The sequence below is a fragment of the Nyctibius grandis genome, chromosome 2, assembly GCF_013368605.1.
Source record: "Nyctibius grandis isolate bNycGra1 chromosome 2, bNycGra1.pri, whole genome shotgun sequence".
Lineage (NCBI taxonomy): Eukaryota > Metazoa > Chordata > Aves > Nyctibiiformes > Nyctibiidae > Nyctibius > Nyctibius grandis.
Genome location: NC_090659.1, coordinates 115,137,772 through 115,155,922, shown reverse-complemented (window position 1 = coordinate 115,155,922; position 18,151 = coordinate 115,137,772). Strand labels below are relative to the sequence as shown.

At 40.4% G+C, this 18,151-nt stretch overlaps 1 protein-coding gene across 2 annotated transcripts in view; it reads right to left on the bottom strand.

The window, feature by feature from the left end:
- Positions 1–448: 448 nt before the first annotated feature.
- SESN3 (sestrin 3) overlaps positions 449–18,151 on the bottom strand; it is a 38,649-nt gene continuing 20,946 nt past the window's right edge. Inside the window, exons 1-10 of one of the 2 annotated variants that reach the window (XM_068422907.1) lie at positions 15,452–15,485; positions 14,836–14,901; positions 11,604–11,801; positions 10,666–10,848; positions 10,040–10,276; positions 8,487–8,634; positions 6,130–6,245; positions 3,538–3,728; positions 2,978–3,122; positions 449–2,167 (exon numbers count right to left, since the gene is read on the bottom strand). In XM_068422907.1, the coding sequence (XP_068279008.1) occupies positions 2,081–2,167; positions 2,978–3,122; positions 3,538–3,728; positions 6,130–6,245; positions 8,487–8,634; positions 10,040–10,276; positions 10,666–10,848; positions 11,604–11,798 (1,302 nt within the window). In that variant the 5' untranslated portion in view covers positions 11,799–11,801; positions 14,836–14,901; positions 15,452–15,485 and the 3' untranslated portion in view covers positions 449–2,080. Of the gene's footprint in view, positions 2,168–2,977; positions 3,123–3,537; positions 3,729–6,129; positions 6,246–8,486; positions 8,635–10,039; positions 10,277–10,665; positions 10,849–11,603; positions 11,802–14,835; positions 14,902–15,451; positions 15,486–18,151 lie in introns of those variants that run through there. The other variant, XM_068422899.1, reaches the window with a different exon arrangement.

Here is an 18,151-nt window from a genome sequence, read left to right as displayed (position 1 = left end):
AAACTTCTCTCAGCAGAACTGTTTTATGCACAAAAGCCATTAAGTATGGCTACTACAGTCACAAGAGGGAGGAAAAAGGATCGTAACAACTTAGAAAAGTAATCTAGGTTCATACATATGAGCATCTCAACACTTTTGAGAAATCTTTGCAGTTAGCTATACAAGATAAATAAATCTGGTGTTTTACCCAATGCTCTCTCTAGAAGAGAGACTGATGCTGTCTATTGGGTAGTTTTCTAAATAGCCAACATTACATTAAAAAAAAATACTGATTTCTTCCTCAAAAGGTTTTCACATGCAGAGTCTGCAGTCTGAAAGTGCAGAAAAGTGTACAATCATTTAGCTTTCCAATCTGGAACAGACAGATAAAGCGAAAAAAACAACATGCGAAGTCACAGCAAGGTATCAGGAAAAAGGAAGAAAAGAGAAAACTAACTTTAGTAGCGTACTGGTCCATGATTTTGTCAATGCAAAGTGTTAAAATATGACTGATAATTTTTTTTAAAAACTATTCTGCAATCACCAATGGAAAAAAAATCCTGTATTAACTTCTACAATCCAATGGAACATTAAAAATAAACCTATCCGTTTAGTTTTGAATGTATGCAACAGAAATAAAGGTCACCCTCCTCAAAGAAATATGAAAAGTCCAAACCAACAGACAAAAGTTGAAGCAGTGACAACTTGCATCCTACCGGGTAAGTTTAAGCATCTCTTTAGGCACTTCACTGGTTCATTAAATGCAATACAAAATAAAGCTATAAATATCAACATTTTGTGCTCTTAAAAATTAGTCAAAAGCAACAGAAAACAGCACAAAAGTGTGACATTTTTGGCAGCTTATTTCTTCCCTTCCCCAGTATTACCGGTTGTCCAAGAATGCTTTGTTTTGGGGATGCTTTGGCATCTCAGTATCAGGTTGTCTTAAGCCATAAAAGCTAGAAGAAAACTGCTAGGCCTTAGACAATAAAGAAATTTGGTTTTAAAATTTCTTTATGGCTATATAAGAAGGACACTTCAGCAGTGGCATGACAGGGAAAAAAGCTTGCTTTCTTTTTAAATATTGCACTTTTCTTTTGTTCACTCACACTAATGCATAGAAACTTTTTAAACTTTGAATATTAAAATTTCATGCTATGAAAAAGTTATGGGAAATAGATTTCTATACATCCAATACGAAAGAACAGATATGCTCGCCTTCCTTTACTTTCCTTAATTAAAACATTGAGAAAGAAGAGAGTGCAAAAAAACCCACAACCCTATTTTTGGTCAGCCTGTGTATTAACTTCGTAGGTGCCAACTAAACAAATCGCAACGTGTGATGAGCATGGATCTTGTAAGGACAACTGAGGGTGACTGTCAGTAAAACACGATGATGCATGATTGAAACACAGTAAGTGTGGCTGAAATGGCAAATCGTGAGGCCTCTTCTCTTGGGAAGGGGCACGACAGAGCAGATGAATCTCGCACTTCAGTAGCATGCTGTAGGATTTATCATGATTAATTTCACATTAAAGTGTGCTCAATGTTTGCATCCACATCTCGCATCACCTTCAACTGCTGTAGTAAGACAGTGACTGGCAAGCAGTCTCCAGGAGACACAGAAGAATCCAGTGGGTGATTCAATGCAACGCTGCCCGCGCGTCTCTGTCACAAGTCACGACATGGTGGTACGTTCTCAGGACAGGCAGAACCGATCTTCTGCTGGACTCCACTAATCTGAAAAATGATTGCTTGGAAAAAGAAGTCTCTAAGCACTTCACTCCGGTGCTTAAAGAACAAAGCGCTAGGATTGGATATAATAAAAACAGTTTCAGGATCCTGACCACTGCGCAGAAATCCAGCCGGAAACAATGCAGAGTAGTGCTCCTCAGTGTTACTTTTGTTATCATTAGTAATGTTAAGCATCAAGAAAATAAAACACGTCATTGCACATTACAGCCGTCAAGAAGCACGGCTAAACTTTGACACTAGAGAATTGAATAACCTGATGCTACATCACAAACAGCTTCTGGTGTGTATCTATTTCGAAAGGTCTTTACGTACTCAGTAGAAGCTCTACTCCTGCCCAGCGAATGCTTCAGGTTAAGTGACGAGTTATGGCACGAAGGGCGTACAGAAGTTCAGCTTGCATACGAGCTTCCATTAGAAGTAGATTGACATGAACCTGTTAAAAATTAAATCAGCCATTTAGTTCACCTCTGAATGCAGCATCGTTTATTCATTTAGGCTAAAATTTCTAACCTTTCGTAATGTATCGCTGCAAGAAACTATGTCCTTTCTGCCTGTATCCTGCTCCAGGACTCCAGCTCCTCTTGAGACAGCTGTGTATGCCAACACTAGACGACATCCTAGGACTGCAAGGAACTAGCCTCAACTGCTGCTCTAAGCAAACTTCCATCTGAGAAGTCCAATAAAACCATTTTTGTATCCTAATGGTATTAGTTCTTCATGAATTATATTTTGTTTTCTTTACTACCACCTGTGACCACTATATAGGAGCACAGAAAAAGGAATAATTCACATGCCAGATGGGCTACCAGGCAGCCAGGCACTGAAGCATTTAACTTGGATATCTGAAGACAGTTGACGTTTTTATTGATTAAAAACACCATGAAGATTTTTTTTTTTACATATATGAGTTAAGGTCTTTTTTGATCCCCAAATCCCAAGTATTGGCATAGCTGACCACTTGTGCATTCCCAAGTTTATCCACTTTTCTTTTAGAGTTGTCAGTTCAATTTTATGGAGAAGTCACTCAAAATAATAATAATAAAAAAAGAATCAGTATTGCCAGTACACTAAGAAGTATTTTTGTAAAATTGATATCTAACACTCAATGAATTAATCTCATTTGTTTTTCTCTGGTTAAAAACAGTTCATTTGACAGATACTGCCATTTTTAGGTGTCGCTATATTTTAATTTTTAAACAGCATGGGGGTCCCTGTGAAACCAGTTTGTCTTTGAAATACATACCTTCTCCGAGTGCTTGAACTGACGCCAGTAACTATCGTACATGCGCTTGGTAGTTCTCTCTGGGTAGCAGGTCACTGTCTTTATGTAAACCTTCAGGCTGCGTTCAAGTAACTGATTAACTTCTCCATAATCATAGTCATCATACCTAAATAACACAGGCAATCACTCTGTTGGATATAAGTTTTTAAAAGCATCGTCTTTTGCAGCATTACGTTCTTAAGTTTGGGAAGTGAAGGATTTATTATACATGCTAGAAAACCACCTGCTAACAGAGGATCTGAAAGGCTTAGCACTAGGATGTTGTCTTTTCTGAACAAAGGATGCAGGCTGGCTTCAGAGAAGACATTTCTGTAATAATTTCCATCCTGATTCATAGTAATTTTCTCCGCTGGAAGCAAAAGTTATACTGATATGCCGGCAAAACCACTCTAACTTCCAGACTGAGGTATCATCTCCACTTTAACACCCAGAGTCTAAAATCATGCTTTTCACATGGCTCATTTTTCATTCTGTTTACACAGTTTAAAATGCACTCCTGAGCCAGGGATTTTCGACCATACCTGATTCCATACATACAGTGGACATAGTTAAATAAAGCTCTTCTTAGCGTAGTTGTATCAACATCTTCATGTGTTGCCATAGTGTTATACGTGAGGTTATATACCATCCGAAACTTCTCATCGAGGAGATGCCCAATATCAGAATAAAGCCTGTTTACAAGGGAAAAGCCATGATTTTCCCAGGTATAGTCCTGCAGGAAGAGAAGGAAATATACAAATGCACAAATGAAGTGAAATCCCTCTCTGATCCCCTCTATAGCTCATTAGTTTTTGTTGTCTGCTAGTTATAACTTTATTCTCTTCAAAAAAATGTGCATTTTGAATCCTTCATCCGTACCACCTGGTCCATTCCCCCAGGCTTCCTGGCAATGAATATCATGTCGTAACACCCCACCTCCAGCTGCATTTCATTAGCCTACAGGAGAAAAAAGCCCCAAACTTCTCTTAAAAGTGTTGAGGCAATTTTCCACTGTCTGCTGTGCCACTCCGACCAGTGTCATTCTATGTGGGATGGGCCTGCAAGTTTAAAGACTTGTTCCTCTTGGAGGCTTTGATGCTTAGCTCTGAGCAGAGATGGAGTACTTACTTCCACCCAGGATGTACACTCATTGGGTGAAGTGCTGAACTGTCCTTGAACAAACTAATAAAATCGAGGCTGCTTTGGTCTTAGCCAAGCACCTGGATTGCAAGGATAAAAGCTTGCCTGCTCATATCAGGAATGGGAAATCTTCACAGAGTGGTTGCACGCATCAGCAGCGGAGAACAACCCTGCTTCACAGCAGCATGCAACCACTCTTCATGCTGTGGTTATACAGAACATGTTAGTTTGCCCACACCCTTGGCAACGGTTCAATCATTCAATCACTGATGTCATCTTTACAATCGAGGGCATCATCTCCATGTCCTTCCTGTGTCTGGCTGTTTTCAAAAGGTACTGCTGGGCAAGGGTCCTCACCCAGGCACTTCAGAGCACATCTACTGGACTGGCCCCCTGATTAGGATAGTGGGGAAGAGTATACAAGACAATATTCAGCTGCCTAACAGAGGCATTCAGTGACATCTGAAATGCAACACAACATCACATTTGGCCTCCAGCTGCCAGTCTAAAAGACTGCAAAGCTTGTGAGAAATGCGCCGTACCTACCAGTGCTGTAAAGGTGTCCAGGACACCTGGGGCATTACAAAAGCCTCTGAAAACCAGAAGCCTCAGGAGGGGGAAAGCACTGTTTACTAACAGCAGTTAATCCATACTAACAATGAAAAAGGGGAAAGAAATTTAAAGACATTCTGCTGTGTATGGGATACCTTTTTGTATGACTACATTTAAACTCACAGAGATAAAGGCAGTCTTGTTTTACCAGAATAAGGATTGGATTTATTGCAGGGTCTTGGGATGCTACTGCAATTTAAATAGCATTAGTAGCAGAGCATTTGGGAGGCTGTGGGTATACACATCTAACTGCTTATGAGTAAGACATACTAATAAAGTTAAATTATCAAGGTGACTCCTTTGAATGTGCGCCAGAAGCTGTCCTGTTTATTTAAGAGCAGAGATGGTTTAGTTCCAATTTCAACTTCTGCAGAGCTTTTTGCCATTGGAGCCTGCTGCTCCTGAAGTAGTTAAGCAGAATGTTTGATTTACAGGCACTGACTCTGTCTCACTCTTTTTGGCAGGATCTGCCTACTTTAGGCTCATATAAAGACCGCAGAGTAAATTATTCAGATCAGCAAAGACTGCTATATAGCTAAATACATTTCCTGAGAGTGATCATGGATTCTTTATTTTAGTGTCTTAGATACATCTCTGACCATGAAGTTTTCCTGCACCCACTGTTTTTTTTAATTGAAGTTCTCTGATTTGGTTTCAGATTTCTTCTATTGCTTACAATTTATTACTAGACTGCTGATTCATCTACTCTATAAGCTGGAACAGAACCACCTAGAATATCCCTCCTGTTATATATATCATGAAGAAGTTCATGAGCCTGGTCATGGAAAAAGATGCCAATATGTAAGACAATGTATAGGTAAAATGTACATGCTGATTTTTCAACAGCACTAAAAAAATATATTCAAATATAGCCAGAAACTTCAGTAATCATATTTAAGAACTCCTTTTGTTTTCCAGCATTCAAAGTCCAGGCATTTGGTGCATATATGAGAACGATACTCACCAAATTGCTCTCATAGACATAAATACATCTATGTATTGATAACCACTGGACAGAGAATACTTGATAAAACGACAGAAATAAAGAGTTCTTCCAGTGGATTTTTTCTACAACAGCTGGAGGGACGGAAAAGAAATTCTTTATTTTCTACCTTTCACTTTTATCCCAGAATATAGGATATGCTTTACAGTTGTCAAACATTAATTCTGGTAATAACTGGAATAAGACTGAAAGCTAAGTATTCTCTTGTCTGAGATTTACAAATAGTAAAAGACACATCTCAGGTAGATTTATGGAAGCTTCTGAGTTATTTAATGGACCAGGACAAGAAAAGTAGCACACAAAAAAAAATGCCCCACTACAACCACTTTACGCTATTTGCTCTGTAATGAGATGTGAATGTACTTTAAAGAGATGGTACCTGAGCTCTGAATGTTGGCAGATGGTCTTCTCCTCGCCTTGCAAAGTCTTTGTACCCAAACCCAGGATCTTCAATATAACGGGAGACATCTGTAGAAACTATCTCATCATCAAATGCTGTGAACAGAACAGCAAAATGCTTTGCTTTAGGCAAGCACATGAGTTAGCGCTGACTTCCAATTACCACTCTGCTACAGGACCAGAGAACAATTTTAGAAGTTGTGCAAAGGAATAGCACGGGACGAAGGAAAGAAACATTTCAACCCCGATCTGCTCATATGAGATCCATCCCTTTCATTGAGCCAACTAAATGTCAGCCTACATCAGACATCTAACGTACTCCTACAAGATGGGAAGAGATGAGATAAACTTCTGTCTGGAGGTGTGCTTTTCTCTCTGTTGACTTCTGAGGGAGGCTAGGTATCAGGAAGATGAATCAATCAGGAAGATGAGTCCTGTTAGTCAAGTCGTTGTGCTGGGATAGGAAACAGAAAAACGTACCCTTGACAACAGGATTGCTACGCTGAGCAGGTACAGTGTCAGGAATTACACCAGCTCTGTTCTATAACCTGGAGTATGAGCACCCAGAAAGCAATGCAACACACCACTTGTAAATATCAGTTGAAGATTATATGAAAGCAAAGAGCTCTACAGTACATCAGGCTGAAATTCTGCCAAAAGCTCTAGTAACTAAGCATCTTCAAAGAGCTCCAAAATGTGTCACTAAGCAAGCACAGGTTCTCTATCAGGAATCAATCTTTCCCTCCCGAATAAACAGGTGGCTTGATTGTGTAACTACCTCTGCAGAAGTTGACTACTGCATAGCTGACTGCATTTGACCCTGATGTTAAAATCCTGGCTCGCTTCCACGTGCATTGACAGAACAGTTGCCATATGTCCACTGTTAGCACCTTGAAAAGTCAGTTAATCTAAGAATTGCAGAAGTGCTTTATCTCCTCTTTGCCTCATTAAACAATCAAAACATAACTGCGTAGGAAGAAGCTCACACAGCATCTGCTACAGCAAATCCTCAGCGAAGAATAAAAAAACTGAACACATATACCCCTCTCCCCTGACAAGGACTGAATTTCATGAAAGGGTGAAGGCTCAACACATTCAGACTCCTCAGCTCCAACCAGCAAAAGCCAAAAAGGAAGGAAAGTCAACAAAACTATCAGCAACCCCACCAAAAAACCCCTTCTGTCCCAAAAAACACCTCTTCCTTAGACGCCTGAAGTTGCAGAGCCTCAGTGAAGTCCTGATTTGATAATGAAACTGCAATGGGTGTCAGTTTATCTGCACTGTTGACACTGTCTGGCCAAAGAAAAACAGAGCAAGAACAGACAATGCCCATTTCTTAAAATCCAGCCATGACATCGCTGGATGTATCTTCTTTTGGAGATTTTGCATGTTCCTAGAGAGCCACAAAACAATCTCTCTGCTGATCCACAATACATTCTTCCTCCCTTTTGCGCTCAGTGCACAAAAACTTAGATACCTTCAGAAACTTAGAAACATGTTTAGTCTGAAGCTACCGAGCTCGAAATTCACAAAGAAAAGTGTCAGTAAAATGTGAAGCATTTTATGGGTCACTTCTTAAAAAGACACAAGCTATCATCTCCAATTAGCCTCTACTATGAGGAAATGGTTGGAGATTCTGATTGTCTTAGTAGTATTCTTTCTTCTAACACTTTATTTGGAAAAAAAAAACCCCCATCTTCCTGTCTATAGGAAACAGATTTCATTGTATGGTTTGTTAGAGATTAAGGCCTCCAGAGCATACGAAGAATATTGGAAAAGAAGGTTTGAGCTCAGAATTTTGAACATTATTTAAGATTAAAAAAAAAAAACAAACGCTGAGAATCTCTATCACAACACAGGCAGTGGAACAGCACAGCAGTATGATCACTCGGAGCAGCAAGTTAGAAATGTCCTTTCCAGGTGGGTAGTAAAGAAATTGAGTCTCATCCCAATCTATTTCCTGAACTAAATGTCATATCTGAAGGCTACTTATGAGTGTCACTGAAATTCTAAGCACTGTAGAACCTAAACCTGTGAAACATTACTCAATATTTACATGAATGAATTAATTTAAAGGGCATATAAAGAAAGAGAAATTTACACCCAAATTTAAAGAAGCCTATAGGCTTTTTTTTTTTAATATACAAAAGCTAAATTTCAAGTAGCAAAAAAGATTGAGTTATTTACCAATCAAGACATCTTAAGCAGATGAAGCAAGTGACAGGACCACCCCTTGCTACGCTCCTACTAGACCAAGAGCCAGAATAAAGAAACGGAGAGCAAAAGTTTTAGTTCTTACAAAGTACAAACAAAACGGAACTGGAAAAGCACAAATACCTCCACTAATTACTAGCAGACTCTCCTTCTTCTCCTTTTCAAAGCGGGTTGCCATTTCTTCCTGAGAGGCTTCTTCGTCCTCTTTATCTTCTTGTAGCCTCTTCATCCTTTCCATTAAGGCCTCCAGCTCACTTAAAGACTCTGCAATCTGCAAAAACACCATGACATTCTGCAAAATTAGAAGATAGACAACGTGCGTCATCTTCAGATTTCATGCTTGACAACAAACGTTCTCAAAAACAGACGACAGCAGCAGCAAACACAAAAACTCAAGCCAGGATGCATTTTGTCACACACAGCGTAGACAAACAGCTTCCAGACAGTCAGAAGGGAGCTGGGAAGTGTTACTCTAACCTATCGCAGTCATCTGCTGCAGCGGGATTAACAGCGGAAGAGGTGGTGTCTGAATATGGAAACCACAGTCGCTTATAATAAATATTCCACCATGTAGATGGCTCAGGAAAAGCCATCTGTGCGCCCTACGCTGCCGACATAACCATTATGTTGACCCTTTTTCTTGCTTTTGTGAGCAAAACAGGCCTCTCTACTAGAAAAACATCAAAGTTTGGGGTTCTGTGATCTGTACTTATTCAGATTTTTTGTAAGATAAATTGTTTAGTTTTTCTTTTCCATCTTTTCCTTTTGATTCAGTTCTTCTGCCCATAGCTATAATTGTTTGCTAGTATGTTACTCACTGCTTAACAAGCAGCACAGAGTCAGTAGCAGCCCTTTGCCCACTACAAATGGGTAATAAGACACCCCAGTGATTTGAGCTAGTATGTCTTACAGCCCAGAAATTTAAGATACAGCAATTGAACTGGCTGATCACATGTTCACACTGTACTGCTCATTTTAAAAAATATATCTAGTGACTCCGCTCATAATCCCAATCTTCCATCAAAGGTGATGAGGCTAATTCATCAATTGGCACTAAATCAAAGACATGTCTTCAAAGTATTATAGAGTCACTTTCAAAAAAAAATTCCACATTTAAGTTAATTAACTAGTAATCAAAGTTCTCTGTTGGTTGATTCAAGACTGGAACACCAGCGTGAAGAATTAAGTAATTTTATTTCAGACGTTTCCTCCCACCTTCATGGAAGTGTTTCAGAATTCACCTGTTCTGTGATTGTAGGCCTTGAAGTCAAAATTATTACTATTATTATGACTTCTGTTTTTTTCCCCATTTTGTTTTTCATTCCACATGTTAGGAACATGGATGACACAATGCTCCAGTCAGTGGCACACTACCTGAAGAAACTGGGACTTTAAGCTTTCAGCTGAAAGCAAAGTTTCAGTCTTGCCCAATGGGTTGTGAGATTAACTATCAAAATCACATTGCTCTGACTACCACCTGCAGTTACAATGTGGCTTTCAATACATTACACTGCAAACTGCTAGGGCTAACCTAAGAGTTACCAGACTCAAAGCATTCCAGTAAGGTAGACAAAAACTTTCAAACTACCCTGAAATTTAACAGGGTAGTTTGGAATGGAAGAACGTTTTCTACTGCAAAACAGAGGCAAGCAAAAGAATCTTGTCGCGACACTAACCCCAAAGTTGCTACTTGTGAGGGATGCATTTTCTATGTTGTTGTCATTGGCAAGATCACAGACACAGAAGTTGTTGACTGCTATAAGTCTGACTCCATTAGATGTATCCGGGTCTCGCTCTGGATTAATGCCACTACCAAATACAAAACTTGCCAAGGCGTGATAATGTGCCAACAGGACAACAGCATGCACCAGTTCAGGAAGAGACCAATTATTTTCCCCAGTCTTGACAAGTTTCTGAAATGAGAATAAAAGAAGTGTAAATATAAAATTTGTTTTGGCCCACAGCTTTTCTATGAAACACTATGTATTTTAAAAAGGGATCAATTCCTTTATTCCAATACTACCGTATTCCTTTTCCACACAAACTCTCATTGAATAAAAAAAAAGAGACATGTAATATATTACCTCTTTTCTTTTGGGGTTATTTTAGCCAATGCTATTCCTAAAAAGTAAATCTTGTCGGCTTTGTCACACAGAATAATTTATTGGCTTATTCAATGCTCTAGTAATTCCCCGAATTTTTAAACTCAAGGCAACGAGGCCTAACCAGAGACTTGCGTAGTTCTCAGCAGTTCTTACTGCCGGACATTTACTGCTATTACAGGGCACGAATTAACAGGTACCTGAATGTGCTCTTTCGTGAGGAGCCAGGGCCGGTGTGCAAGGAGTTTGTTTATTTCGTTCAGATTTTTCAGTCTTTGGGGAATGTATTCTAAACCATTCAACCACTCTGCAATCCCGCCAGTCTTCAAAAACTCATCAACGTGCATATTTATTAGGTAGGAACACTGATGTCTGGCCGCAGCCTGGAATAATTAAACGCAGAGGGAAAAGGGCAGCACATTAGCATGTAATCTGATTTTGCTGCAGGTGGAAGACAGGTTAGTAACATGAAACAAAAGTGAAATTTCATTCCAAAGGGCCATGTTTTATATTGCAATGCATTTCGATACAGTATGGAGGACTGTCCAATAAGAATGTTTGATTACTTTACTCTGAATCGCGGAATCTAATTTAGGTTGGAAGATCTCTCTAGAGGAGATCTGGTCCAACTACCCGCGCACAGTAGGGATGACTTAGTTCAGGTTGCTCAGAGCCTTGCCCAGACAAGATCTCCATCCTTGGAGATCACACAACCTCTCTTGGCCTCTGTTGCAATGTCTCAATGTCCTCATGGTAAAAATTGCTTTCCTAGTGTCCACCTGGAATTTGTTGCGACTTCAGGCCACTGCATCTCATCCTACTGCTGTGCACTGATGGTTAAATACCCAGAAATAAGGTTATACGCAGTTTTAACCGCTCTCTGTAAAACCTCACTCTCGTGGGCACATGAGAAATGTATCGCTGTGGGAAACAGGGAGGCATGTATGTTGCCAATTCTCCCTTCTCACTGAACACCTTCTGACTAGGCATGCTTTATTCTGACGGAAATCAGCTACAAAAATTCGCCCTCTGCCAAAATATCACGCTAGTCTCTCCTTTCAAAAGTCTTCCTTTTTTTTTTTTTTTAAATACAAAAGTCAAGGTTGCAGGAGAAAATACATAGTCTGTTATTACTTACCATTATAGCAATGTAGTGCCTATAGGGCAATGGAAGCGGCCCATCCATGCGCAACATATAGAACTGGCTGCGGAGGAAAGACTCCAGGTACTGAGTATGGATACTCATGACCTGTGTGATGTTGTCCAGGCGACCAGACGTAGAGTATTCTTCCACAAGAAGATTAGTACGTTCATCCAAACCATTTGCTTGCATAACCTGAAAAATAAGATGGAGAAACTTAACAGAGAAAGAGATTTTCTCCAGCTTTAGCCCTGGAGAGAAACACACTGCAGTATGAAAGGTTTGCTTGTGTACAAACGTAAAGGCAATGCTGGAGATCTGGATGTATATTTGTAAATATACATGTTTGCATGTGTGCGAATACACACGTACAGATGCTACTTGTACATTGAGAACTGAAGCGCACTTTACGCTGTACCTCTGTTATTTTAACAAGTTTCTACGAAAACCAAAAACATTTTTCTGTACATCTTCACAAAACAGCTAAACTTGCAAATGCTTAAAGTCAAACCTGTACAGAGAGCTGGAAGTAAGCAAGAGCTAAATGGAAAGTACAGTCTTTATGGAAGTGAGCCTGTACAGACACACACCACCCGAGCATTCAGCCCTAAAACCAATTTCAAAATTAATGGAGAGGAACTGGGTTATGTAACCAAATTATAGAAACAGCCTGGCAATCTACCCCTTCTGTGCTTGTATAATTGAAGAGGAGATCAAATGGTAATTTGTCCGTAACATTCAAGTATTATTTAGAATAGGAATTTAATGCTTTCTTTAAACAAAAGCTGTTCTTTAATTATTCCAACCAATCCAAACCTTGGGCACAAGATGAAATGAAACAGCAAAAGAGTAAGTAGCTCTTGCACTGCAAGCCCTGACACAGTGTTAGTGCTATTACTCAGTGTTTATCACCAAGAACAGCCATTCTCAACATGTTCGCCACTGAAGTTACAAGCAGAAGACTATACTACCCAGTATTTATTCTGAAACTGCACAGTATTAAACCAGCCAGCTTACTATTGCAAACACCATGAAATGAGAAAACATTTTAGCTGCTTTCCTGCACATGAAGACAGAAAAGTGCCTAAAACCAAGAAGACACAACACTTTTGCTGAAATATTCTATTTAAAATCGATTTTCCTTCTTTATGATGGGCTGATGAATGGAGCGTGTCTCAAATATTTTTCCATCAAGTCTTAATAGAGGAATTACATACAAAAACCCACTAACAACATACTGCATTTTCACTTCTCACCACTGTACTTCCCTGTTTTAATTTGTGGGCCCAGAAAGAAAGGGAAGAAGCAGCTACCCAGAGTTAGGCAGCTCCATCATTTTCACATGTGTAGCTCTTCACTATGACAGCTTTTCTGTGTTTTGTACCCAAAATGATGCCTCCTCAGTTTTCCTTAAGAATGTTTTTACCATCAGAAGTTTATTCACACATTAGAGATCATTTTATCTCACTTATTACTGTACACCCCTCGCTTCACTCCAAGGAGTCCCCCTTATTCTTCAGCAAGTGTATCTATCTCCCAGGTATTTAAGAGATCATTGTCTCATTTAGTAGTTTCTTGGGGAAATGACACTTTTCACGTCTCTGGTAAGGTTTCTAATCTTCTCCAGCTTGTCAGGAGTTTTCCTTGTAACAGTACAAATTATGGAGAAGGAATTCTGCTGACAAAATTGAAATATAATCCTGTAGGACTGCACTGTTGCTATGTTAGGCATAACAATATGCAGCATTATTGCTTCTGAGATTTATCTCCACCTATATTACTATCCTCTTCATACTGTATATGTACTTCCTCCTGATTTATTACCGTCCATGGATTCACAAACATGTTTTTTTATTCTGCTTGTAAAGCCTTACGGCACTTTAACAGGAACCTTTACAATTAAGTTGTTATTGCTCTGTCCATATTCCTTCCATTACAACAATAAAGCAGGCTTTGACACGAGCAGTGTTATTATCAAGATTTGTGAGACATTCAGTGTGTTACTAATCTCTAACAACATCCTTCCTATCCACTGTATTATTTCATGCCAAGGAATGGGGGAAAAGCTAGCCATTTGCTTAACAAACAATATTTAACATTTGTTTGTGATACTGAACAGCTGTTTTATCCATACAGGTGGAGGTTCTCTCCTGCTGCTGGGTAACCCCTGGTTACTCCCTTCTGAGAGCAACTCAGTGATTCCTCCCACACCCTTGGCCAGCGCCTTCACCAAGTGTATCAGCTGTGAAATAAATTCATTAACAATTCACTCAAAATATATTATTATTTTAACTACATTTATTTTTCTACTTTTTATACAATTATTGCCTTTATGAGAAAAATTAAGTCATTACGAAGTTTGGCATCTCAATTTCCTCTCGTATTTCATACAAAAGGGAAGTTCTCTTCATGAGTCTGGCTGTCTGGAACTCTTTCTGCTCCCCTCTTCCCAAGTCTAAATGACTCCTTTTGACCTCTCTTCCTTTTTGCTTCATTATGTTTTCTTGTTGCCAGCCTTTACGCTCTGTTTGTTTTTAGATTCAAATCTTGCCAGTGTATAAATGGGAGAGAGACTCGGAGACAGCAGCTATCTCATCTTTTGAAATGCCTTTTTGGCCCTTCTAGCATGTGAATTATCTGCCTTTAGCAACTAAATAAAACAAAACAAAACAAAAGGTCCTGGTTTTATAGTCAGCCATCCCTAATAATTAATTGATCAATAAATAATAGTCTGTGAAGACTGAGATCACAGGAGAACACCACCCTAGCAAAGTTTCTACTTACTGCAGCAAGCTGCAAATCGAGGCGTAAGTTGAATATTAAATCATGGGCAGAAATCTTAAGTTTGATGTCAAACCATACCTTTCAACCATAAATTCTCTCAAGAGCCACAGTTATGGTTTAAGGAGTTAGTAATATTTTCAGGTTCTCTCAAACTGAAGGTCAGACGTTGCCCTGAGAGCTATATAATCACACTTCTGCAACACTAGAGAGGCCTCCCCTTGGCCTGGCATTACGGGTATTAAGAGACCTTCCCCCATGAGAAGGGTGGAGCCGGCACTCATGGCAGGGCAGTTCACACCCACTGGACCTGCTCTGGAGAAATCATCGCTTTTACTCGCAAAGGGGCTCATCCGGGTACCACTGGGCAAGCAGGATTGTAAAACCGTCCTTCGGTATTTCCATTTTAAAAGCTACCACCCGCCCAGCCCAGCTAACCACAGCTTACTTCATTCTCTGGTATAAAGGCACTTGGTCCTCTTGTCAGCGGCGGGGAGACTTGTACTCTTTTTTCCTGCAAAACAGTCACATAATTCGGTCAGTGTTGGGAATAACACATTAACTCGCTTTATCTCGCAAGATAACCTCCGAGGCCTGGATTTGGTTCCCTTCCCCAGGCCAGCTGGGTGTTTTACAGCCCACTGAGGAGCTGAAGCCATCATTCTATGTTGGTTAGATCAGCTTTGCATCCCTCATACTTTGCGCGAATGAACGGCACCAATTTTGGCAAGGGATAAAACAGAAAAAATCCAAAAATCTAATCCCGATTGGTTTATAGACCACCTTGAAGATACACAGACAACAGCAATAAAACTTTTGGCTCAATGCTAAAATTAGCCATTGACTGGATTGAATGGAAGTTCAGAAAGCGGAGGGGAAAAAAAGCCATACAGGAAATTATAAGCAAGACACTGTTTTCTTCAATATCGGCATCTAATGAGACCCTTGGTGTTGAGAAGAGTGTAAGCACTTTGTGTGCCAAATATTGGCATGACAAGCACAGTCCATTCAAACCAGCAAGACCCAATTAAAGACCTGTTCTAGAAACGGGATGAAACATCTACCTCGCTCAGCTGTCGAGCCCGGAGGAGAACATCACGTGCAGTACAAGCCTTGGTGTCCAAACCCCAGCTAGAAGTCATGAAACGCCCTTTGAGGATGGTATATTTTGTACAGAACAGGCTGACAGTATAACAAGATCCAGAGGACTTTTTTGATTTATTAGGGATAAGGAATTGAACGAAGATAAACTGTGGGGGCTTTCACAGCTGGTAGCCAGAGGGGTGAAGGGGACCTGGGGAGGTTGCCTGCTCCTCTAGTTCACCAGGGGCAGGACCAGCACTGTCCATGTCCTTCCTGACCAACGTTGGTCCAATTTCCTCTTAAAGACCCTCCTGGAGATTGCTCTGTCTCTCCAGGTCATTTAGTTCCTCAGATCTTCAGAAAGTTTTCCTAATGTCTAACCTGAATTTCCCTTGCAGTAATTTAAAGCTGTTGCTTCTTGTCTTTCTTCTTTTTCTCTTTATGGTTATATTCCACCTGTCTGGAAACTATGGCTGCACACCTTCTCAAGTCCCTAATTGCACCGCAGCATTGGTGACTCTTAATAAGTTATCCATCAACAGCCGTATCGGATTTGCATACTAAATATTTCGTGCCCCTAACATAAAAGTCCGAGGTTTTCCATAACAAATGACCCTTTAATACCTCTACCAGGGGGGCTTAAGCTTAACTGCCATGTGCACGAACAGCAGCACCGGTCCCAGAAGGAGCGTGCCACCCATCTCCACACAGGAAAATGAAGCCACTGGAGCTGCGTAACTATTGTCCTGCTCCTTAAAAACATCCTGTCCTTTCTAAATTAGATTATGAAAAAACATGCAAAACCAGCAGTGATTATTCAGGAAAGATGTTGCAAAGCAAACTCTCGCAGGACAATTAAGTTTGTGACTTTGGAATAATTAGCTGCTAAAAGATGCAGAAATAAGCTGGATCTACTATGTGAAGCCCAGCAGCCAGGAGACAACTTACTGCAACCGCTGCCTGCTGTCACAGCCCCAAAATCCCATAAAATACTTCTTATGAATTAAATGTACTCAGTCTAAAGTAAGAAGAAAGGGTATAGAGAGACTGGGTATCTGCACATGCAACCCCTTCCTCACACAGCTACACGAGGCACAGGAAGACATCTTCTAGCTTTAGATACACAATCTTGCTAGCAGCCAGTCACTTCTGCCAACATTTAAAAAATAAATGCTTTCCAAAATTACTATTAAGGTTGCATTTTACTTGTTTTATGAAGGTTATCTGGATATTAGAGTTTCAAACCTCCATTTCATACTGAATAATCCGGAGCTTGTGTGAGCGAGACAACTTGGATAGCTGCAAACTGTCAGCTCTGGTTGGAGCATGGGTCTACACCAAAGCTGAACCACTGCCTGCTCCACTTTGCTCTCTGACCTATACCCTGCTTCTTCAGGCTCTGCAAAGCTGGTCCTTGAGGCCAGACCCGGGCAAAAAAATGCATGCGCTGCTTCTAGCGGGATCTGGGCTCCGTTGCCCTGCTCTCCCATTCAATGTGACTGCTATTACTCCTTTGACCCTGCAGATAAACTACTGCTGAGAAGGAAAGGAGGAAACGGTACTTGGTCAGACGAACGTAGGCAAGTATCTCCAATTAATTCCTGTGAACGATGACAGAAAACCAAGGAGATAGTTAGACATGAAAAATGTGGTGTGTTACATATACTACAAAAAGGACAAAACCCCGCTCCTTTTGGGTGGTGGCAGTTCTAAAAAACATAAGCCTGGAAAAAAAAAAGACAACCAAAACAAGAACAAAAAAACAAAACCCCAAACATAATTCAAGCTGGTGAGTCTAATCACGACATGCTTTTACAGAGCTGGGTTTTTTCTATATTAGAAGCGTATACTCTTCCCTTCCATCAACACAAAAGATTATTCTGCCTTCACGCCAAAGCTTTTATTTTATTAGAACTGGTTAAAACAAGCTTGTCAGAAAAAAAGGAGCAAACATCATCTGGTTGCACAAGTTCTCAGCATGCTATTAATAGAAACATGGAAGTTTACAAGCATTAAGAAAGATAACGTTGGCTTTGTTGAGCTATAAATAAGAACCACTGCTTCTGGGCACACTTTATCTAGAGCAGTGATTTAAGGTCTACCCAAGAACCCACATACGAAAAACTATGTATGGAAATTAGAAAGCAACATTGCAAACATATGGTCCTTTACAGTGAAAGCTCACAGAACCATAGAATGGTTTGGATTGGAAGGGACCTTAAAGATCACAGAATCACAGAATCACAGAATCTAGTTCCAACCCCTCTGCCACAGGCAGGGAAACCTTCCACTAGACCAGGTTGCCCAAAGCCCCATCCAACCTGGCCTTGAACACTGCCAGGGAGAGGACACCCACAGCTTCTCTGGGCAACAGGTTCCAGTGTCTCACCACCCTCACAGGCAAGAATTTCTTCCTAATATCTAAATATACCCTCTTTCAGTTTAAAACTGTTACCCCTCGTCCTATCACTACACGCCCTTATAAAAAGTCCCTCTCCCTCTTTCCTGTAGGCCCCCTTCAGGTACTGGAAGGCTGCTAGAAGGTCTCTCCAGAGCCTTCTCTTCTCCAGGCTGAACAAGCCCAACTCTCTCAGCCTGTCTTCATAGGAGAGGTGCTCCAGCCCTCTGATCATCTTCGTGGCCCTCCTCTGGACTGTTCTTGCAAAGCTTCTGTTTCCCAA